Consider the following 23,290-nt stretch of genomic DNA (forward strand, 5'->3'; position numbering starts at 1 on the left):
TTGCATTTACTGAAACAGCGGATCAATCATAGTTAGCCGGTTTACACGTAATATCAATACAATCAATCAGCCTATCATCTGCATCAGCCTAAAGTATAATAATCTCTAATGACAAAAACACGCCCTGTTATTAATGGTAATAATATATGATTTTCAACGAAATTTTCTCAACTCTAAGATACTGCTAAGTCAGACTTTCAAGAACGAGGTTAGTTAGACAGCTATACTCTGACGAAGTGGAAGTTACACAATTTGTACCTTTTCTGTTAAAATTATTGCCCATTATCTCGAAGCACATGAAAGCCTTGTAGGTAATTTTCGCTTCACCCTAGAGTATGTGTCTTGCCTCCTTGCCTATCTGGCGGTGAGCGGAGCTGTTAAAAAGGTGTGAGTGCGAGGTTCTATCTTGGCACAGGATCTGACTGGTGCCAGGCAACAGTCTAACACGTCTGCACAGGCAGGCAGGCAGGCCCACAACACGCGCAAGCCATTGCGACTTTACTGCATCGACTCGTAAGAAATCAAAGAAGTATAGTGCGCGAACAGCGGAAATATAAACGAACGTATATTGAGATTGGGAAGTGTCTGGATAGCCGTCAACACAGGCCTTACAGAATCAGCCAGGGAAATCATAAACAAGTATAGGAACGACTGCGCAAGTTGGCAAGGTAAGCGATTTACAAAAAAAAATATTGGAATAAACGGCATAGGCAAGCGTATTAATTTCATACTGGATCCGGTTCGCAGCACTTGTCTTGCACACCCTGTTACAGTCTTGTGGTTTTACTTTTAACTACATGGATTGATAATCTGCTTCATTCTGCTAGATTGCGCAGTGTGTGCCGAAGGCGGGTCTTCATAAGGTACTCGACTATTTTTCTCAAGTGAATTGAAAAATGAGCGTAGGTAGACTACGATGATTTTTTTCGTTGTAAGTTTATGGGTATCACTGGTGGATTGCGTATATCTCCGAAAATTCAACTACTGTCAGGTAAGAAAAACTTCAAGAACATAAACTTAATAATATTGACAAAATAATAATAAATTAGAAGACTTTCAATATTTTTAGGAAGCGCTCTAGACGTAAGAAACAGGTTTGTGCGATTTACGATGACGATCAATGAATTCATATGATCGTTTGATACCTTTCTCCACAGATAGAGCTCTACAGTGACAGACCACAGTGGAGCTCTATCTTCCAAAAGGCCAGAATTACAATTCACTGATACTTCTTTGAGCGAATGCCAAACTATCCATGCGTATTGTCTTGGTATCACACGATTGATTGCACCCTTCAACACCTTGTCAATTGCAATTGTCAATGTGGTAAAATCGATCATTGACAAATGCCGATGATCAGAAATCATCACGTTATGCGTCTGCAGCATGATATTTCCTTGGTAAAATTGACATGATATGAGCAGTGATTATTCAATGGACAATTAAGGCACAAGGTACTGAGTTCCCCTTTGCACCAACTCGTATTTGGACCTAGACCAAAAAGAGCGCAATTTTCCCTGATTCGAGTGATTGGCATCGTATCATTGAAAGTCCTTCCATCAACGTATCAATCAAGAACCATGAACAGCTACCGTTACAAAACGCTGTAGGGGGAACAGACGTTAATTCACCTTTCGCCCTGTCAAAGTGATTGAGGTGTTTGTATAATTGGAACTCGACCTCACAGCGGTAAGCGTTACTTGTTTATGTGAAACCACATTTTCAAACATTTACTACTACAGGGTAATAGTTTAGTGACTAGTTTCACCTGTATGCCTTATGATATCATCATTGTTTTTCGCGTGTGGTTTGTTACAAAAACGCGTCAATTCATGTGAGTGTGTTTATTGTTGTAGTTGGTGTTAATATTACGTTTAAAATGATTTACGATGACACCGCATCACCGAATCGTACCTTATCCAACACAAATGAATACGGTCTACTCATTGTATCCGATAGCTGAATGTAGTGTAGTATGTAGGGATACGTTATGCTCGAGGTTCGAGGCACACGTGGTTTCACGCTAGGAGCCTGTCGAACGGCGGTGTCGGACGTAAAACTCAGAACACGGAGGGTGTAGTGTACCATTTTTTGCCCAACATGGCCATTCCGTTGGGTTGAGTTTTTGTTCCGAAAAGGAGTATGCAAGGTAAAGAAGATATGGGCGAATTTGCAATGCCGCCCTATCATCATCATCATCACCATCGATCTGAACAATCTTCTTTCAAAAAAATCAGACCGACTGTCCCCGTGAAATTTGCAAAATTAGGAGAGCGAGGAGAAAAAGTGGCTATCATTTTTTTAAACGAATCCTACTGTTGTAGATAGCTTATCTAACTTAACTAACTGTTCCTTACGATAATGGTCAGTTCATTCCTATATCATCTGTCCACTCTCAGGGCTAGAGGATCGCGCTCTGGAAGTAAAGATAACAAAAAAAATTAAGTGTCTCAGTGGGTTAGACATTCAGTCTTAAGTGGATTGAACACTATTATTTGTTTTGCAATTGCGTCAATTCTTTTTTTTTTTTCACTTTTGATAAGCATTAATATATCAATTATTTTAACGTTTAATACGTTTTCATTCGCATTAGATTAGGCGACATAGTATATCAGGCAGGAATCCTTTCAGAAGTATAATGCCACCTTTTTCATCTGCATGCTGAGCAAATTTAAAAGCAAGACACATAAAAATTATTGTCTCATTACGTAGTTGTCTGTTCGCCAATGTCTTTCAACAATCTATGGGCATTGTGCCACTATTAACTATTGTTATTTAGAGAGGCGTTTGACATACCCTTAGCACTACTACCTCTTGCCATCTGGCGTAGAAGACCTGTCCGACGAAGCTGTAAAAGCCAAGGTCAGAAGTTCAATATAATAATGCAGGTTGATAACAGCAATCATACATACAAGCGCTAGGGGTGAAAAAGCACGAAAATATCACCAGAGTTCGAGCTTCTTCGAGTAAGCAAGCACAAGCTTGTTTTTAAGAATGAGTGGCTTCCACAAAAGATATGCTCTTTCGGAACTTTACATAAGGTTATAACAAGGAAGTAACGTAAGATATTATCACATAGAACGGGTTCAGCTATTGGCTTTCGTCGCATAAATACAGGTCTACCTCTAATATTAAAGGTGTAGTTGGGTAACTTTGGAGATAAACCTATTCGAAACTTCGTAACCAATAAGTGACCTAAGCCTAATAATCCGCTAGAACTATATCCGTAAAATATGGGTGGTCAACTATAGCTTGACTCCTTGTCATTCAGTAGCTATGTTACATTCTTCCCTAAAGATAAACTAATAGTAACGAAAGACGAAACCTATGCATCGCGTGCTGAGCTTTTAATAAGACTTTCGAGAAAAGGTTCGTCTCGATGAGTTTCGTCATCAACATCTCTCCCCGTCTGAGTCCTGGTCCTTCGTCGGCGACCATCATGCTCAGCTACCTCTGACGATAGCATCGATCATTTGTCACGATCGATAACTTTTGTGTTCGTTAAGGACACACATCGCACCACCAGAATGCGTACCGCTGCTGAGCAGAATAAATTGGAAATGGTCTGGTCATCGTTTGTTTTCTTTTCTATTCTGTCGTCCGTTGCTCTGCGCATCTGCGAACCATAGTGCACTGAGACACTGCAGGAAGGGTTCCCTTCTGCTTGCTGCTTTGAAAAAATATATGGTGCTTTACAAATTAGCTGCGCATTTCGGTTCTTCATTCTATTTTGTACCATTCTCATTTGGCATTTTTTCTATTTCACACATGAACTGCGTTACAGTGGCCTGCTACAGAATGCGGTGAACATATCTTACCGAAATGCTTTGTCGAACGAAGGTTTTCTGATGACGTTATCAACGTCAGCTGGTGAGCCCCATGATTATTTTGCTTGAGTTCGCCTGTTTGCCTACCTAGCTTCACGCTGTCAGCAGCATCGGCGGGAGCATCAGCTGCTCTTGTTTGTACATTAACCTCGGCCTTGCCGTGGCATTTTCCAGTAGCGACGATAAAGCCTACGACGTCTGCAGCAGCCCTGCGACCTAGTGGCGGCTTACAGGTGTAATCTCTGATGCAACAGCAACAGTTCCATGCGAAATACCTGAAATGATTAGTCACAGCAATGAGATGCCATTTGTATTGGAAGTAAGCAGTTTTACAGCACAACTGTACTCGGTGGTAGCAAACTGAAATAGGCATGTAGGCATTCAGGGCTCTGTCTTCGTTCTGTCATTTTTATTGGGCGCCAATCACGATCAAATACACTCGGTGGGTGATCGTTCTTGGGGTGCAAGTTATAAGGAGGATAGCGATTTAATTTGTAGTCGAAGGAAACCTTCTCTGATAAGGCACTTTGTGCTAACTGTAATAACCTATCCTGAGGATAAGTTTTATTATAAATTAATTATTATAGGATAATAAAGCGAGAACGCCCTTAATGAGTGAAAATACATTCACAAAAAGAGGCATCTCTGCGACACGCAAGATGTATTTTCAGAGTATACTATAGAATACTGCGCAACATTAGCACCTGAAACTGCTTAGTGAGTCTTTCTTTAATATCAGCCGGTGGCAATGCTAAGCTTGACCCCGATCACTCAGCTCTCCTGTCACATATATATATACATATATTACTCTTGTCGCATTCGCAGTTCGCTCCTTTTTTTAACCAAGATAATAACTTGGGGTGGACTAAGTATAAGATGCAGACCGTTACAGTACACTCAGATCGCAATCTAAACGAGATAGACTTGTTTGAACGGAAGCCCAATGTTGAGATATAGAACGAAATCATCCGCTGGCGCATCGTTGATGTTCTTATGATGATCTCTACGTCGCACAATTCCCACAAGTCCTTTTCTCGATTTGGAATTATTATTTGGCTCAGATGCAAGGTCAAGCTAAGAGTGTCTTTTCTGCCTGCTTTGTACGCAAATCGACTACATTGACTTTGCGTTACGAATGAAGGTTGTGATGAAATAACGTAGTCATGTCTTTGATCGTGGGGATAATCTTTTAACGGGTTTAAATTAGGCACGCAATTACCTGTGTTAATCTCGTAAGTATTGCGATTGCGCTACATGCTTTACGCAGACTTATACTTTAGAGTCCTTTAGAAACGTCTTTGCATATGTGGTTGACATACAAAATGAATACTCATCATTGAAGCGTGGCGTGGTAATAGACATGATCATGTAAATACGTTAAACATTTTACAATATTTACTACAACGAATGACAAGGCTTGTTCGTGCCAGCTGTAGTGTATGCGTTAAAGCTCTTGAAGCAAACCGCCTCTCGCCCTATCTCGCTCTATTTTTGGCTCGATTGCCTATTATATTTATTCAGCTCAGATCTCTTATCTGGCGGCCTAAGCTATTAGTTTTTTTCTAAATCAATGTTTCGATTATTTTTCAATTCCCTTCGACTTTCTTAAAAAAAAACGAAAAAAAAAATGGATTTTTGACACCGAGGCACTATTTTTTTCTATTCGGGCAAAACATTGTGAAACAAGTTTGTACGGTGAAGTACGTTTGCATGAAACAATACTATTTCCACAAACCTATTGAACCTGGTGAATGGATCGATCCCACTTAGTAGGTCAATGACCGTACCTACATGACATGCTATGTCCTGATTGATTGATTGCACTTTGGGCAATAGATTTTTGTCAGTAAACTTAGAATGCCGTACGGGCAAACCCTAGACGACTGCTCACTCCACTACGGTAACATTACCTATAGAAGTTCGAATATTGCTTTATTGGCCTTCGTTTTCTGGCGTTTCCGACTGGTTCAGTAATATCAATCAGTTAGTAATTTACTCACGATTCTGCTCAAGGACAAGCCATAATATCTAAGTAACGCGTATTTCCAGAAGATGGGTCACTTGCCATGCCAGAGACTTATTACTTCGATGTCATAAATGTATGGTGTGAGTGGCGCACTAAATGCATAGAATAGTCCAGTAAATTTAAAGTAGCATTTGAAGTACTACTTGTTCTTTTCCTAGGCATATCTATCATAAAAAGCAATGTGTGTGCGAGTGTACTTAGCGAATTTAACTGCAACTCGAGTCGATCTAAAAAGTCGAATAATCTATGAATAGGCCTAATCTACTTCTGCAGGTACGTTTTAGCCCGAGCAGTACGACGGCAAAGTTCGCACTATGATATTAGGCTAACGAACGACGCCAGCTTTGCGCATCTGTGATTGTCATTGACGTCGTTCACCCAGATTGACCCGTTCACACGTTTGTTTTCGATGCCTGCCTATTTGAATATATGGCTGTTTGTGACTGCAATGCACTACTGCGTATGACTTCTCGCCTGGCTTTGGACGATAATGTCACTCAGTCCCTCATGATATACGATTCACTGACTAGATACCTGATGCTGAGAACCGAGCTGCAGGCTGAATTCATTTCTGAAGAGGCAGAACTGCCTTTTTGCGGTATTAATTCGGCACGTGTTTATGCCAGTGGTTAGTAATAGCGTGCAGAGAACTGTTGGTGTTTATTTCCTGTAAGTATATATGTAGAATGCTGGACGTCTTCCATGTGTTCTATGAGCTTCAAGCACGGCTCGTGCGCTTTCTTCGAACAAACAACACATTTATTAGTCTATGAGACGTTCTGGTGCGTATTTATACGAGAAAGATCACTGTCAAAGTTTCACCAAATCGTATTTCTTGCAAATGTCGTTTAATTCGCAATTATAGAAATGAGCGACCAAAAAACTGCGAAGAAAATGGCACCATTATGACATATGCCTAAAAGCTTCGAACGACGTATCTCAAGGAGGCCACTGCTCATTGCTATAGCCTATTAGCTTTCATGTGTTCGACATGTTTAGTGGATATAGCTGTTATAGTTTGATTCGTGCCAATCGTACCGTAATAAGATATGGGTGCATCTGCTGCCAAGTTGATCGATCACTTTCAGCACTCGTAAAAATTATAGGCAAACTAATATTTTTTTCAAACCATTTGCTTAAAAAGCATGTATAGTATGTATATATAGTATTGAATTTTCGGTTGAGTTGTATGACTCTATGAAACTGATCTGTATGATTGAATTTTTTAGTAAGGTTGTTTGTTGCATAACCTAACTTGTGTTGACTTGTGTTGACTAAAATTATAAAAATCTCCATATTTTTTAAGATTTCTAACACAAAAATAACCATCAGTATTGTCTGCTTTTTTCTGCTATTAATGGATAGTACTTCGGAATTGCACAGCTAGGACGTCTGAAGATTTCAAGTAACCCCAATACACGCCTTCATACCTGCGGATTTATCAGTAAAGCGTAACATTTTTCTGACGCATACATTTAGAGAGCGTAGTTTCTATGCTTGAAGCATTTTTTTACAAATGCATGATCTTGTCCTTTGTCACTTCGCAGATGTCTGAGCGTCAAGTACCTATCGAAAAAAACGAGATGTCAATACTCGATAATGAATTTTCGTCAATTCGCGAACGATTCGAGTCGGAGATGCGTAAGATGGAAGACGAAATGGCCCGTTTTCGCTCGATGGTGCTTGACCATGAAAGGAATATATTCATAAATTCCATCGTCCCAGGCATTGTAAGTATGGTAAATTCCTTAGATTGATACCCAAAATATTGAGTAAGTGATCGTATCAAAACTGCAACACCCCGAGATGACAAAGCAGAATAAAATCGAGAATTTCCGAGGCGTATCTTGCCACCTATGCGACTAATGGGTGCAAGTATACTGGAGGCCACAACCCTAAATTAAACCAGCTATCGTCTACCGAAACGAACACGGGTTATTACCAAGCAAGAAAAGTCCTATCATCAGAATGTTTTGACATGGTTGGCTTCTTGCCTTTTCCACCCCCCAATGACTTTTATTTTGCTACCATTCAGAGTGTATCTATTGCCATTCTTAAACTGACTACTAAATCACAGAATGTATGTGAGAAGAACTTGTTTCTTTTTGGGAAGTTTGTGTGTGTATTTGTGTTCGCGTCATGTGTTAAGATCGCTTCTATTTTTTACCAATTCTTGTGACGTTTACTCATATATATGGATATTTTACCCAAAAACATTTGTTTGTCGCCACTACGAAATTAACCATATATAATATTTTTGTATATGGGTTTGCTCGCTGCAATAATCGCGCACGAGGTCCGCACTCGTGGCAATAGGGAATTCACCAACTGCCTATCATATATTATTCTGCTTTCAGTGGCCGAAGCTATTATGTACAATATATATATATTTATTTAATATATATTATTATAATATATATATAATATTATTATTATTAATATATAATATTATTATTATAATATATAAGACACTGCTTATTTTTTACACACGCACCAAAGCCATGATACTAGTTTGCACGAAAGTTTCATTCAGCTTACGACACGGGTAACTGCTGCTTATTAAAAACAACACTGATGTGTTGCCTTTTTGGTTTAAAAGCAGCCGTATGCAGATCGTTTCGCTATAGTCGCCCGTTGTTACGAACGGCGATCCAGGACATGATCACTAAATCAGCTTATGAGCTCGGATTATAATTTCTCTATATTAGTGGTACAGATAGTAAGTCAAAACTGTATAATGCTTGATCGCATTCTTTACCTTGAATGCCATCTCTAGCCTGCAACCTTGTTCCCTGAAAACGGAATTGGATCGCCCCTGATCCAAGATAATGCCAATGGCGGCAAGGAGCTCAAACTTCGATTTGATGTTTCACAATATGCTCCCGAGGAGATCGTCGTCAAAACCGTTGATCACCGTTTACAGGTACGTTGTGCAATTGTTTCTTTATTCATCTAGCTCCTCACAAACATCGACCCACACCATCATAAAGTGTGCTATACAAACCATAATCCGAGGGCGTATGGTCTTCAGGCAAGTTTTTAACTAAGCCTTAAAGCCTGCTACGATAGAAGCACCATATACACCCCAGCCAGCTTGTTTCACCAGACAAAATATTTACACGTAAACTTTTTCCTCCTTAACATTTAAATTTCATTCTACTACATACGGAATTGGATCTTTTCTAAGTAGAAGGTTGACAAAGTTGACTAGGAATGTTCTAATTTTATTTGCTTAAGGGGTTTTAAAAATGTCAATATCCCCGTAAACTGATCTATTAGCAAAGCACGTGAGTAACCGTGTTATGTAAGATTGATTATTGCGCCGTGCTATTATTACTTGTCTACGAATTCTCTAAGGCAGGCTTTTAAAACGAACAGGTTTAATGTTCTACAGATTTTATTGCGACACGGCAATATTTAGCCTGCAAACATCTCATGTTTTTTTTAACTCTGTTATTGCGACTCAATAGTGCAAAGCATGTCTGGTAATTAGCCGCTACTATGAGCAACCTATTCCAATATTCTCAATATATATATAGAACTAGTAACTAAGCAGTAATTTACAATATTTACATTACGTGTCTATGTTAAGTTCATCGCCCAAAATTTAAGGTAAACAAATTAAGAAAATAAACCAGCAAAACAGGTAAAGACTACATACATCAAATAGATATGTAGGGGAGTTCCTCATCGTAAATTAATAAACGCAAACTCCATCTTTCTAACAAACGGATGCACTATAGATCAGTTTGCGGTGCTTGTTAATGATTCAATTTCATTAGATAATAATAGATAAATTATCTATATATATATATATATATAATTAATATATATTAATATATATATATATATATTAAGAATAAAAAATTAGAGGTCTCTTATGTGTAAGCAGGCCACTAAAACAATGTGAAGGGTCGAATAAAAATGTTTTCTTCGCAACCGTAAATAGGTAGAGGACTCTGGCTTCCGAAATTTCCATTGATACGTGTTCTTGTACGGCTTCTTAGGTAAGCGCAAAGCATGAAGAAAAATCTGATACCAAGTCCGTGTATCGTGAATACAACCGTGAGTTTCTGCTGCCTCGGGGTCTCGACCCAGCGCATATTACATCAAACCTTTCCAAGGACGGTATTCTGACGATTCAGGCACCCCTACCTGCACTTCCAGGACCTGGAGGACCGTCTACCGAAACATCTAGGACCTCCTAATAATTGTGTACAACAGGAGATGCTAGGTCTAAAATACAGTACACGTACCTAAAGACAATAAAATTTTTTCAGAGACATAACGGTGATGCTTGTCGTTAGATAGATCAGTAATGATATTTCTATTAAACTTTTACATGAAGCTTCACTGACCGAAAAACAAAAATAACACTTGACCGCTGTGGATAACAATTATATTAGTTACTCTTATTGAGAAAACTAAATTATTCCATTGCAATTTTCTTAGTTTCTAATTTCGTTTTTCTCTTAAATGTGAACTCAATAATCTCACGTGGTCCATAATGGTTGACTGGATTGTTCATATCAAAATGCTTAAGTTCACAACGGATTTTACCGTAGTACGTCACAAAGTTGCATCACGTAATGTTGCTGCCGGTCAGGCAATGACACACTTCATTTATTCCGGAACAACGATAACTCAGCTATTAAATCGCAGACTTCTTTTCTTTACATTTAAAAAAATTAGCAAACACTTAGGCTTATGTATTTTACACACACATAACAACTGGAGTCAACTAACATATTACGCTACTATTGTATAGGCAATAGATGCTGTGCCTTGTATTTATTTGCTTAGTTCGCTGTAATAAACGCTTCGTTTGAATAACTTTATCTTATTCCATGAATATGTATCTCACATGATTGATTTTTTCTCAAGGGCAAACTGTCTGTTAGTAGTCATATTATTTTAATTCTCAATGTCAGTTCATCGCTCAGTTACATTCGACTGTCGTGTAAATTTCCACATGCTCTGCTCATAATGTGCTTAAGATTTATCTCCAGCGTGCGTAATTTGCATTATCAGCGATGACGGGGATATGTATTATATATTGTTGAAATCTCTCCGTGGTGAGCTTGTATACGGTGCTTATTTAAAATTCAGGGAAACTTTAGATACAATCAAGATTAAACAATTATGAAAATTCGGTCCATCTGACAATTTAATAGTATTATCCAATCACAAATTATATATAACGGGAGGTACTGATGGTTAAGACTGGGAACCTCGCTTTTACAGAATTTTTCTGGAGATCTTGATAGCTAGTCTGCTAAAGTGTAAATCTTTGGAGGTGAATTGCTCACAGCATTAGTGCAATTTATTACATTTCGTAACTGTAATACATTTGAGGTGGTACAGAGAACAGATCTTTAAAAGACTCTTACGTTCTATTACTAAAGTTTGCATGTCAGAATCTATTACGCTGTAGGTCAATAAGCGATCGATATCATCTAACCTATATGCACTACCACAGTTTGTATTTTAATATAATTACGGAAGTATCGAATTCACCACATAGGCAACCTCTATCTCTTAGACCGGTCCATCACAGCTGCTGTCAATATGAAAACTGGCTTTATAGGGACAACGATCAGCATAACTGTGACCATGGCAGCGTGTTTAGGAATGGTGTAGCTCTGGTCTTCACTGTCACTCGCCAGAAATGATTAGACGATGCTACGCATTCGTACCAGTCAAAAGAAGTGGCAGTTCTGCATCAGTTCAGCGAAATCGTGATAGATGTTTACGGTGTTTGCGATCCTCACTGAGCTGATAGGCACTTCTTCGCAATAGACGAGGCTCTCGATATACATTGTAGGCTTAGATATCTTGTTAGATACAGCTCTTGGTCTTTCATACTTCATATATTCACTGTATTCAACGGAAGGGCTAGTAACTACACTATCGAAACCTGACCGTATTGATCGGTTTTTAGAGTGGAGAAAAGTAATATCGCACAGCATTAGGCACAAACGGAACTCTATCGGAGAGAAAGTTTCACGCAGAGGGAAAGGACAGGCTCACCAGTGACAGAAGGTATTAGGCCTCACTAAAGACCCCTCTAGTAGTCGTCAACGTCCGTTCTGAAGACGGCGGCTAGCAAATGGACCAGTAAATGCTTAAAAGATGTTCTATCGACACACAAGATCACACCATTTAGCAATAGATGCATGCATTGCAGAACCAAACTGAGCGCCCTCAGACACTGCGGTATATTTTACTTAGGAACCGAAGAACATAGAACTGTCGTAGACGAACAAACACTTGTGCGCGGGTACTCAGGACCGCACAATTTCCGTGTATTTAGAAGCCCGCACATCTATACAGAAGTGACTGAAGGCATCCAAATGAGCTGTTACTCATGCTATGTGAGCGCAGCCTGGTCTTGATCTAAGGTACAATCGTGATTAGCACATTGGCTGCTTTAAGCGTGTCCAAATTTTGTCTTCTACAATTCGAGATCCTAGGCGGTTCGGGTCCACTCACGTAAAAACTACTACTGAAATTAGATAAAAAAAAAAAAAGTTAAAAAGAGCTGCTAGAAATGTTTGCGAACTATTTTTTTTGTACCACAATGCCTGTCTCTAGATGCACAACGCGAGAACGTTGTATCTCTTTTTTATTACGAAGAAGGTGACGACACCTATTCACATTTATATCTCATGTTTGTATTTTATGAAACACTAAATAAATCGTCAAAGCTAAAAAATACAGTAGTCCCGTAAAAAAAAAGAGCTTTTTGTCTTCTGTTTAATAAATGTACGAGGTCATAGTTTTTACTTCACATTTCTTGATATTATATTATAATGATCATTAATATTGTAATATATTGTTTTACCATTTTCGTTTTATCACTCCACTCCTTTCTCTTTATTACTGGCTATTTCTACCCTATCACTCATACTTCTTATTACTCACATTTTAATCATCTTCATGATCTTTCCAACCAAAAGTATGTTGGTTATTAACTGCTTCACGTACTGTTCTCTGTACTTCGCTCTCCAGATCGCCTCCGATATCCGGCTTGCCGAATGACGCTATATTTGCCGTAAGAACCCGCAGGTATAAGATACAGTCACATGCATATAGTGACAACATTTTTTACTCATATGTTCCGCAAATGGGATTTATTCGGCGAAATATATTTCCTTTTACAACTGCAGGCAATGATTTTGCTTCGATCATCACCAAAGATATTATCCTTTTACTTTGAAGCCAAAAAAAGGAGACAGTACCTGAAGAGGCGTTATGGTGCCACGTTTTTCCACTTTTTTAAAAGTTGCACTATCATAGTATTGATGTATCTGTTGTCTAATATTGTTGACGTTTTTCTTTCAGCTGTAGCTTTCCCTCTGGTTTTATCGCAATTTGTTCACATAAGTCATTGATTTCGAATTTTCGCGTTGTGCTAATTAAAAGGTGACGGGTACATGTGACATTGTGTAGTTTATTTGGGCTTAGTTATTCGGTGAGCATGAGGAAATCTGTCCTTGTCGAAATCAACCGTCTCTTCGGTGAGCCGTCTTGCGAGCGCATCCCGGATGCTGCTTTGTAAAGCATCTTGGAGCGCTACTGTGTTCCGTTGAACGTCAGCATTGAGTGCGTCTACACTTGTTCGCGGCCGGACGCCTGCACGCTGAATTGCCTGAAAAAACAACAGGAATATGAAAGAGCACATTATAAAAATCGCCTGACCTACCTCGGTATCGATGTAATAGGTAGACATGGGTAATTACAAACTATGTAAGAATTAAATGCCCTATTTTCTATTAGATTGGTGCACGCTATAGTATTGCTAAAAATAACGAAACAAATTTGAAAAACAACCAGGAAATACAAAAAACACAAACTAATGTTGGCTCAAAGATTACCTGCTGAATGGATGCAGGGACGTCAGATAGCTGGCTAGGACTTGTTGGCTTCATGAGTCGGCGCCTTTTTGAAGGCATTCCTGCCAGATACGCGTCACTAAGGGGCCTTTGTACAGCACTTTGGGAGCCCATGTCTCTCGCAATAATTGGTGCCCAACCAGGGGGAACACCGCTTATCCATTCAGACCCTGCAGAAGGTTGTGTATCCGGGACAGCTGCGCGTAGAGCGCTGAGAGCTGCCTCGTGACTAACAGGTGATTCTAGAGTAACCTGAAAACAATAATTGCAAAAAGTTTCGTTTTACACAAATGTTGTCTATTTTCTAATTTGGAAACAACTTACGAAAACTACAACGTAAGCTTTGCTCACCAACCTGTGCGTGCTCCACAGCAACTCCATTATTGACATTTATCGCTTGGTTAGTTGGTGAGGCATCAATGCTCGCGTGCGTTGATGCGTCCACATCCATTCGTTCATCAGGATTTGGCATATCTCCTTCTTCGGTTGCAGTAGGAGCTCGACGGCCGCTGCCTTCCTCTGCTGGTTTCATAACAATATATTCCCTCAGGCTTTCATTGATACGAAGGTGTTCACGATGTGCACCAGCCTGTGTTACGAACGCTGTCACCAAGGGCATATCGTTCTCTGCACGTTCAAACTGCCTGGCCCTAGCTACGATGATTCGTTCGACCGATGCGGTGCCGTCCCTGCAGCACATGGCTATAAGCGACAATGTGTCCTTCACAAATTCACTAAAATGTTCGAAAAGACGATCACCAAATGTAGGTTCGTCGTCTGCCTCCAGGATAAACTTAAATAGGTCAAAAACACGGGCTTTTAGGAAACCGGAAAGGCTGGCCACCAGGTCGACATCAGGATACAGATCAGCCTCTCGAGTTTCCTCCGGTATATCTCTTGCTATCGAATCGATCAAGGCCCCAAGTCTTGTTTCGAGCAATTGCGGTGTGAATGGCTCGCCATTAAGCAATCGCCGGTTTAGAAACTCTCTAAGGGGTGTTCGAAGTCCGTTAAGACTTCGATTGTTTCGCTGTAAAATTACTTCCATGAAATCGCTCGTTGTCAGTGTTGACACTATGGTCGCTAGCAGATCATTGATAAATTCATTTTGCACTCCGTCGTTCCCTCCTACTTCCCAGTTGATGAAACTTGCCACCGGCATCGAGTGGAAGACACCCATGCCAGGGAATAAATTCTGCATAATAGTCTCCAGAAGCGGTCCACTGGATTGGTTAGGAGCTCTTGGTGGAGCTGGTATATCGCCATCTCTTTGTCGCCGATTTGTTGCGGCTGGAACGCTCGACGATCTTTGTGGTATGGTCCATCGGACTCGCCCTTCAAAATGACGATCGATGCGTCGCCCAACAGTCGAGAAGATCGAATCACAGACAAGAAAGGGATCAAATACTTCACGTACAACTGCTGTTGGCCGTAAACCTGTATGACTCGCAGTGGCTGTAGGTATTGTGAACGCGGTTCCAGCGCTGCCTGATCCGCCGCTTCCTGCAGAACCTGCACTAGCCCGAGTCCCTCCCATCGTAACCCCTGCAGTTGTCGGTGTCTGTGTTGTTCCTGTAGTTGTATTGCTGGCCGTTGTCTCTTCTCGCGATGGAGTTTGACCAGCGCTCGCGCCAGCTGTATTAGAACTGGAGCTTGCAGCCCGCGAAACACTACGAAAAGCTGCGTTCGATACACGTCCTGAAAAATTGTATAAAAAATATCTAGATATTTCTGGCACGTGACCTTGTATGGAAATGTTACTAGCCCAAACCTTGCGATACCACATATATGTATACTTTATCCGAAAATCATTGCAACTGCAGTGTGAATTTCCGGCTTTCATACTTGCAGTAATAAGCATTGCATAAATCGCACGAGCAACTGATGTTTTTAATGTTAGATTCAAAACTTTGTCCTGGGCGGACCTATCCACGTTTAGAAAGCACTTACGAACGAAGTCAGCTGGGTTGAAGGACCGACTTGGTCTGTCCGCTTCATTAGAGGATCCACCGGTTTGGCTATTACTCTGGCCTGTAGCCCCCTGCTGACTTGCAGTAGTTGATTCATCCTGCCTACCAGCAGCAGCTGCTGCCGCTGCCGCCGCCGCGGCTGCTTGAGCTGCGGCTTCGGCCACAGTCATCCCTGAACCCTGGCCCGCAGACGTCTGACCGGAACCGGTCTGAGCTTCACCACTCGCGGATAGATTTCCGTTTCCATTTGAAAGGAAAGCAACTGTGTTGACGTTAATCTGTGCACGGATCGGAACTGTATGATCAATGTGGTGGCTAGACACTTGGCCTTCAGGCAGTACTGGTCCTGAAGGTCGCACAACGAGGTGGGCAGGGTGTCGTGGATCAATTTCGAGATCACTAAGCAGATGCTGTACGTGAGATATCGCGTGAGTCACTTCGGCAACACGATAGGAAACTCGGCGCGCTTCTTCCAAATTAACTTCATCCGGCGTCAAGGTCTCCCGTCGAAGAAGATCTCGATAACGATTTAGGAATGGCTGCAAAAAAAGGGGTCGAAAAGAAAGCCCTCGCTATGTAAACGATATAGCAGTCAGGTGCAACAGGATTCACATTTGCCAGAAGCTGCGCATATACCAATGAATGGGTAAACTAAATTTGTCTGCTTAACAGCCTTTTCGACCATGAAAAACAAAGCACCGACACTATAGCCTGCCTCTTATCTTACAGAGATCACAACTAAACAGTTTAATCACCTAAATTCCGAAATAACGGTACGATGTTTTACTTTTTATAATGACTGGGTCCACACATATTTTGAGAGGTTCATTATCGATCAGCAGAAGTTATTATTTGCAATTACTTTATTTTTCACAGGTTGCAAACTTTTAAATTAGAAAGATCTTCGATCGATCGAGAGGAATATATTTTTTTATATCCTAATATAGTCAAACACATATTCTAAAGTTGCTTACCGCCAACCGTTCGTTGAGATAGTCCAACTCATCGTAAACGTGTGCTAGAGTTTGTCTCGTCGGATGCAACTCATGAAGGAGGAGGAATGAAAGCGGGCGCCTCGGATCCCGCTCGGCCTGCGACTGACTATCTCGTGACGGCTCCGATGAGCTGCCTCTGGACCGGTTCTATAAATAAATCCAGGATAAGCAAATTAATGTGCAAAAATGTTCACCTCAAACTGACGTTATAAAAAAAATAAAGACGTACCTGAACTTGAGTGATCACATGGAGTTCGTATTAAAATCTAACTCCATAAAACATGTAGTCCATGTTCTACCTTGTAATATATTAATTCTATTAATTTTCAAAAAGCTTAGCTGTTTGACAAAGAAGAAATGTTATCCAGAACCTAAGTAGGACAACTTGCTAGGGATAGCTCTAATCGCTCTAGGGAAAATGCACTTAATGACACTCAGAGGCATCAGAACTTTAATTGTACAGCCCATATATAACAAACTATCAATAATTTAGCTATTATTAACTTTGAAATAAAAAAAAAAAAGAAATCCAACCTCCGACTGGCCCTCAGCAGAACTTTCGATATCGCCAACAGCCGCCTCCGTCTTTACCTGCTGCCCCTCATGGGGAGCGGTTCCCTGAGCTTCTGCCGCTGTTGCAGATGTCGAAGCTGTAGATGCTGACGGAGCAGCCGTTGAGGTAGAGGGAGTAGCCTGTCTTTTTTGAGTGCCTCCCGACTGCGCATGATGCGGCGGGTTTTGCACGGCATACTCTTCGGGCGGACGGCCTTCAAGGACGTTAACACCATTAAACGCTAACCGCAACAAGGAACGAACGGCGAGAAGTCGACTATGCACCTCTTGGTGACCGCTTATTTCCGCTAAGGATTAGGAAACCAAATGAAAATAGATTATGATACATAGACACATGAAAATATAACAGTATAAAAATGAGCACGGAAATTTAGATGGCGCTCAATGAGACCACATGCTTCAACATTTAGACGTCCGTAGTTTTATCACAATCTATCGCTGCAAGGAGACCTACCAAACTTTAGTGTAGTAACGTGCACTTATGGCACCCGCACTTTTTGGTTTACTAAATCTCACTATTAAATCAACTGAAGAAACTCGCACGCTTTACAACAAAGACGTCCAGCTCTGCTGAATAGCACATGAGGTTTGAACGTTCTGTGTCAGCGCAATGAAAGGTTATCAGAATCTATACATACCGATATTTATGTGGTAGTTGACATTATTGTCTTCTGGAGAGGCTCCCTGTGACACAACCGTAGCTTGCCGACCTATATCCACCATTGATGAAATTACTTGCTGGATCATTTGCTCAAGCTGTTCGGCTCCTCCACCAGGGCCACCCCCTGCCGCGACCTCCACATGCGGTAGAGTAAAGGCTCCGACGTAGACATTATTCCCTGCGCGTTCACTAATAGCGCGCCCAAAATTAACAAGCAAAGAAAGAAGATGATTATTACAGAAAGGACAAAAGCGCCGGTTGCCTTTTTTTCGAATTTCATTGTAGACAGCGCCGACGAAGAATGACAATATATGGGCCACGTATAAAAAGAGTTTGAATGAGGCCAGGAATAAAGAAAGTGTCGCTGGCTTGGAGGAACGTAAACATATATACAGCTTAATTATCATGAGCAAATCTTATAACACCTCTCGACTGTCTTAAAGGTATGCCACAATGTTTACGTCGCTTGTCTGCACTCATAGAGGGATAACGCTAGAACAAACATTTTTGAAACAAAGCTCTATTGTTAAAATCATCTATAAAAATAAAATAACTTTTAATCCAATTGTGCTCACTTAGGGTTCACTTAATCCCTGCCATCTTCAGCTGCATTTCGATATGCGTTGAAGTGACTCATTCGACAAACCAATGTCAACAAATAAATGTTCCAATAGAATTGATTTAAAGCAATGCGTAACGCACAACTATGTTGTGATTCTTTGAATAAATTACCACATGTGGTTTGACGATCTGTCTTACACAACTCGTGAATTAGAAATCCAATAACATTTCCAGATCTGCATCAGACCGTACGCAGGTAAAATAAAGATATACAACTGCTTCAAAAAAACACTATTGCAACTCGGCAAAGTGCACCATTTACGGCTACCAAACGAGGAAAGTAGTTGCTATGCTGCCATGTGGGACACCTATATTAGTTACACTTTTCCCACACAGGTCTGGTATCAACAAGTCACAGGAGATATGAGTGACCGTGACATCTATGGATCAAAGTGATCAGCCTAAGCTGACCTAGATTGGCTCTAAAAACATCAGCAGTCACATGAAATGATATGGAAATGTTGCAAACATTTTCTTTTGGCTACAGTTTTTGCCACACTAGAACACGTGGCACATAGAGACGTGTCACAAAATGAAGGAAACTGTTGCCTCGACTTGTTCTTTGCCTTTGTTTGTTTTCTTAGTTGTTCGCTCATTTCGAAAAAGGCAACGCGGTATGCGGCGCTTACAGGGGAACGCGGTTTTGTTCTCCATGTGACGGCTGTTGAGAGTTATTGCTGTTTCGTGATGTACTGTCATCGAGAGGGACAGCTACTGGCCCCCGTGAAGCTGGGGGCGGGACTCGTTGGACCAGATGAACGGTCTTTCCTGCAACGTTGCAGTCCGCCAGTCGGTGGTCGTCCTGCAGAACTTTGCCACCGAAGATAATGCGCTGTTTGTCCCAGGCAACGCTCTACAAAATTGTCCAATCATCAAGATGAAGAGGAACACCAAAAACAACAAAAACAAGAGCCGCACGCGCACGACCGCGCACATAGACGAACATATATTATTGAAGTTAGCATAATAACATTTTCATAGGGGAGATATACAAGTCTCGTCGATTAAAAATTATTAAATATGTCCCTAAATGTGTCAGAAGGAAAAGTTGAGTATGATAGGAGGGGGGGACATCAATAGATTTACAAGCCATTTATAGCAATGGATCGATTCGGCTCCACGGCCCAAACACCTAATTCCTGCGTAATCTGCAGTAAGCCTCTACAGATCGAAGCGCTAAAAATAGTGCTCAATCCACAATTTAGATTTTAGGTTAATCAAAGTTATTTATTAGGATGATGCTTCATCCGAGTTTTTCCGTCTATAAATGATTTTAATAAGATTTATCTAAATCCAAGTCCCCTTTACACATCGATTTGGAATAATATCCCGTAGAGAAGTGTTAGTTAACACAATTTGGGACTACATGTGCCATGTGCATATATGTGTTACATCACATACATAGATATATATATCGAAAATTTTCAGAACTAAACTACTTACCACAGTTTGAGCGATGTACTCTTTAAATTCTTTCACTGTGAACTGTAATGGTAAAAAAAGACAGGATTTGTACTGTAGTTATATTATTGCAGTATGAATGTAAGAATCGTGAAAAAGAAATGCTATTTTTCAGATATAACCAAAAATTAAATCTTGAGGAAAACACATATACATTTTCTATTGGCATGAAACGTATACAAAGTAGTGCATTAGCACAACCATACTTAATATGTGCGAGAGAGTTGCACTCTGCAATTATCTACGAACCAGGCTACTGTCGTGATGTCGGCAAGAAGTAAAAACAAGTCCGAGTAAACCAAAAGACTCTACCGGATAACAAAAGTACAAATAATGCAGTTTTTGTTTTATGTGTACTTCTCAGAACATATATGTAAATGTATAAACAAAAGGTCATTCTACGAAGCTAATTTTACTATAGACCTTAACCTAAGATCCTTATTGGTGTTTTCGAATTTTTCTCGGCTATTCTGATAAAGCTACCATCAAATCAATATCTAACATATTTTCATAGATAATCAGTGCCTCAGCCGTGCCAACGTAGGTTCCTTATAAGTGTCTTTTAACGCGTAGGCGATCGTAATTGCTAGCCTGCACGAAGACTTTGACCAAGAAGTTACTAACTTAAAAAATCTAAATTTGAAAAAAACGAGAAGTGAAATAGCCAGACATATAGTGGAAAGGCACAAAGACCGAAATATGATGAACACATTTTTACATCATGTGTTATCTGTGCTTTGGGAAATCTTACCTAGTTTTAATTCGGAATGTATCCCAGTTTTCTTAAGGTGGCATTACTGATATACTGTGTAATTTATTTTGTTATGTCCTGCTGTACATATGACAATAAGAAATGGGGTAAGTCAGTGTTAGTCAGACGCTTCCTATACCGCGATCCCTTCTCATGCATGTTTATTCTGGCCATTTCTGCTGACACTTGGCATTGCACAGCGCACAACGAAACTCAAAGGCTATATATCTTTCTATCTGCCAGGAATTGTAAAGATGATGTTCGTCGATTTTATGGAAACAAAGCGATACCAACAGCCGTGAGCTGAACAAATGATTGAAGTTGTTTTCCTATATGTTCGTTTGGTATCATCACACTCGTTTCCTAATATTCTATCCTAAAGTCTAAATAAATACAGTATTCTGATCGTACGGGAGAACGATCCACTTACCTCATCAGGCACTGAGAACTGGTATACGTTGGAATCCAACGTTTTCACTGTCAAATCAATCGTCATTTTGCTCTCGTCTGTGAGTGGTACCTAAACCAGTCGCTAATAGCCCTCTGAGTTGTTCAACGATACGCGAGCTAACTTTTCATCCACTAGTCACACACGGGACTCGAGAGAAATATCGGAGCCGTTGAACGATGTAATGGATTTTCTATCAGTAGTCGCTGAGGGCTACTCTGTCTATCCTCGAGAAATTTTATAGAACTCACAAAACCATTTATGATTCAACAAGAGCAACAATAATAATGCTGCTGTTGAGCTCAGTATCCAATCGCTCAGACACACACATAGCCTATGGCCACAAAACCCTCAGCTGAACACCAACAGCCACAATCAAACAGCACCGCTACTAAAAAGCATCCTACGGCCACAATGTTCAACCAGCTCCCCCCACTTCTCGAATCGCAAATGATGTTCGTCGACAGCAATGGCAATCGTAGAGATCGTAGCGGTAGAAATCGATGAAGAAGCAACTGTCGTCACAACAGCGATGATGGCGATAGCAGAACTATGTTCAATGGCTGTTTTTCATAGGGTGCCTCTGTATTAGGCTGAACAACATGCAAACAGACGTCCCCATTTGCTTCTGTCTGCTGTCAGGCGGTTTATGACCGCCAACAGCTAGATCCGCCAACGACAGCACTGTGTATCGTGCTGCTGTGCGTTAAGAAAATGTTAGTGTAATCACTTAACATAGATTGAATATTATAAATCTTTCGAGGCTGTGCTAGGTGCATTACGCCGCAGTTGTAGGCTATGTTTCCGTTCGCTTCTTTGGGTATGGCGATTGCGGAGGGATACAGCAGTTCGAATAGTTTGGCGCGCGATGCTATTACAGGTGAGACCTTTGGAAGTAAAATTTTTAGGTTAGAATTAATTATACCTATACACTTAGTGAAACTAGCAGGTTGATTTTCGAGTCCAAACTTAAAATCGCTTTACTAAATTGGTTTGAATTATAGTTAGAGAATACAGTAAGGTCGAAGTTCACCAAAATGATGAAATAGTTTCCTAGAACATGTCCAGATTTTTCAAAAAATGCGCGGAATATGTCAATAAGATATTATTAACTGTTCGGTACCCTTTTTTTGGTAAATCTGTTCCAAAAGCTACCTATCTTGAAATATCTTCTTGAAAGCGTCCAAAGTAAACTCGAGGAAAGATGTGTTTTTGTTGACGATGCTGATAGAGATATTATCGCGAAAGATTGCCATAGAAAATTTTCAAAAAATGCTTCAAATTCAAAGTTGCAATCTAAATTTTTTGACGGAGTTTTAAAACATTCAGAAGACACCTAAATAACTTTGAGGGTTACTTCTATGTTAGCCACCAATTTAAAGCTTGAGTTAAGGGCTCGCTCGTGCCTTATGTGCCTAAGCTAGCTCCACACCAAGCGTATCAATAATCATTTATTCATTAAAGGTAAGAGCTCAATAACTAGTAATTATGTTTCCAAAAATGTAGTGGTAAGTGTATTCGAGCGTGGCGCAAAAGCTTGATTAACGAAGTATGTGGAAAAAATTGATCTGTACGTAGATAGCCAATACGGATTTCGTCTTCGCTGGCCGATATAATTTGATTTCAGCGGCTTGCAGTTTCAGCATGGTAGCAGCAGCGGCACAAATATTCCTAGCTTGGAAGTAACGCAGCTGTACGGGTCTTTCTAGATGCGACTAAGATGTGGCATAATACTGCGTAAAGGTCCTGACTTATCTCAGAATAGACAACTGTTCTTCCAAATGGTTCTCTGCGCGTTTATCAGAGCTGAAGTCGAAAATATAAATAGGAACGATCTGCCTTGATATAACCATTACGAAAGTAGGACTACTTGCTGGTGCCTGTATGTATTATTTCGTAAATAAATGTGACCTATTTTACTGAAGACAGAGATTCTTCAAACGCTCCTGGTACTTAATTTGCACACAATACTTTATAAATATATGAGGTATCTGGGCATTCAGCTTAGGGCAATAATTCAGCGATAAATGAATTTTATTAAAAATCGCATTTTCAGATTTTT

At 40.3% G+C, this 23,290-nt stretch overlaps 2 protein-coding genes and 1 long non-coding RNA gene across 6 annotated transcripts; 1 reads left to right on the forward strand and 2 right to left on the reverse strand.

The window, feature by feature from the left end:
• Positions 1 to 196: 196 nt before the first annotated feature.
• On the forward strand, positions 197 to 10,691 carry LOC111260880 (heat shock protein beta-6). 2 transcript variants are annotated; one of them, XM_022833947.2, is made up of 4 exons: positions 197 to 668; positions 7,401 to 7,583; positions 8,630 to 8,776; positions 9,861 to 10,691. In XM_022833947.2, exons 2-4 carry the CDS (start codon positions 7,401 to 7,403, stop codon positions 10,059 to 10,061), a joined length of 531 nt encoding a protein of 176 aa, XP_022689682.1. In that variant the 5' UTR covers positions 197 to 668; the 3' UTR covers positions 10,062 to 10,691. The 2 variants fall into 2 exon arrangements, with proteins under 2 accessions (XP_022689682.1, XP_022689680.2); XM_022833945.2 differs by lacking the exon at positions 197 to 668 and adding an exon at positions 970 to 991.
• Positions 1,676 to 6,100, reverse strand: LOC147753439 (uncharacterized). The gene is made up of 3 exons (XR_015311243.1): positions 3,819 to 6,100; positions 2,797 to 2,848; positions 1,676 to 2,416 (listed from the first exon to the last, which is right to left on the reverse strand). It is a non-coding gene; the product is annotated as an uncharacterized LOC147753439 (long non-coding RNA).
• Positions 10,614 to 21,811, reverse strand: LOC111260878 (large proline-rich protein bag6-A). 3 transcript variants are annotated; one of them, XR_002680598.2, is made up of 11 exons: positions 21,211 to 21,811; positions 20,012 to 20,053; positions 19,198 to 19,421; positions 17,925 to 18,136; positions 17,248 to 17,573; positions 16,693 to 16,860; positions 15,699 to 16,257; positions 14,104 to 15,446; positions 13,731 to 14,000; positions 12,778 to 13,504; positions 10,614 to 12,355 (listed from the first exon to the last, which is right to left on the reverse strand). XR_002680598.2 is itself a non-coding variant. In XM_022833940.2 (10 exons), the coding sequence occupies exons 1-10, from the start codon at positions 21,274 to 21,276 to the stop codon at positions 13,307 to 13,309; spliced, it is 3,408 nt and encodes a 1,135-aa protein (XP_022689675.1). In that variant the 5' UTR covers positions 21,277 to 21,811; the 3' UTR covers positions 12,445 to 13,306. The 3 variants fall into 3 exon arrangements, 1 of the variants encoding a protein (XP_022689675.1); XR_002680597.2 differs by having other exon boundaries at positions 10,614 to 12,358; XM_022833940.2 differs by lacking the exon at positions 10,614 to 12,355 and having other exon boundaries at positions 12,445 to 13,504.
• Positions 21,812 to 23,290: the final 1,479 nt, after the last annotated feature.

Source organism: Varroa jacobsoni, unplaced genomic scaffold (assembly GCF_002532875.2).
Source record: "Varroa jacobsoni isolate VJ856 unplaced genomic scaffold, vjacob_1.0 scaffold_487, whole genome shotgun sequence".
NCBI classification, from domain to species: Eukaryota; Metazoa; Arthropoda; class Arachnida; order Mesostigmata; family Varroidae; genus Varroa; species Varroa jacobsoni.

Coding starts and splice junctions, on each gene's coding strand:
- LOC111260878 (XM_022833940.2), bottom strand. CDS start 21,276: ATGACGATTGATTTGACAGTGAAAACGTTGGATTCCAACGTATACCAG. Junction 17,574..17,924: donor CAACTACCACATAAATATCG/GTATGTATAGAT, acceptor CCTAATCCTTAG/CGGAAATAAGCGGTCACCAA. Junction 13,505..13,730: donor TCCCTGCATCCATTCAGCAG/GTAATCTTTGAG, acceptor TTGTTTTTTCAG/GCAATTCAGCGTGCAGGCGT.
- LOC111260880 (XM_022833947.2), top strand. CDS start 7,401: ATGTCTGAGCGTCAAGTACCTATCGAAAAAAACGAGATGTCAATACTC. Junction 7,584..8,629: donor ATTCCATCGTCCCAGGCATT/GTAAGTATGGTA, acceptor TGCCATCTCTAG/CCTGCAACCTTGTTCCCTGA. Junction 8,777..9,860: donor CCGTTGATCACCGTTTACAG/GTACGTTGTGCA, acceptor ACGGCTTCTTAG/GTAAGCGCAAAGCATGAAGA.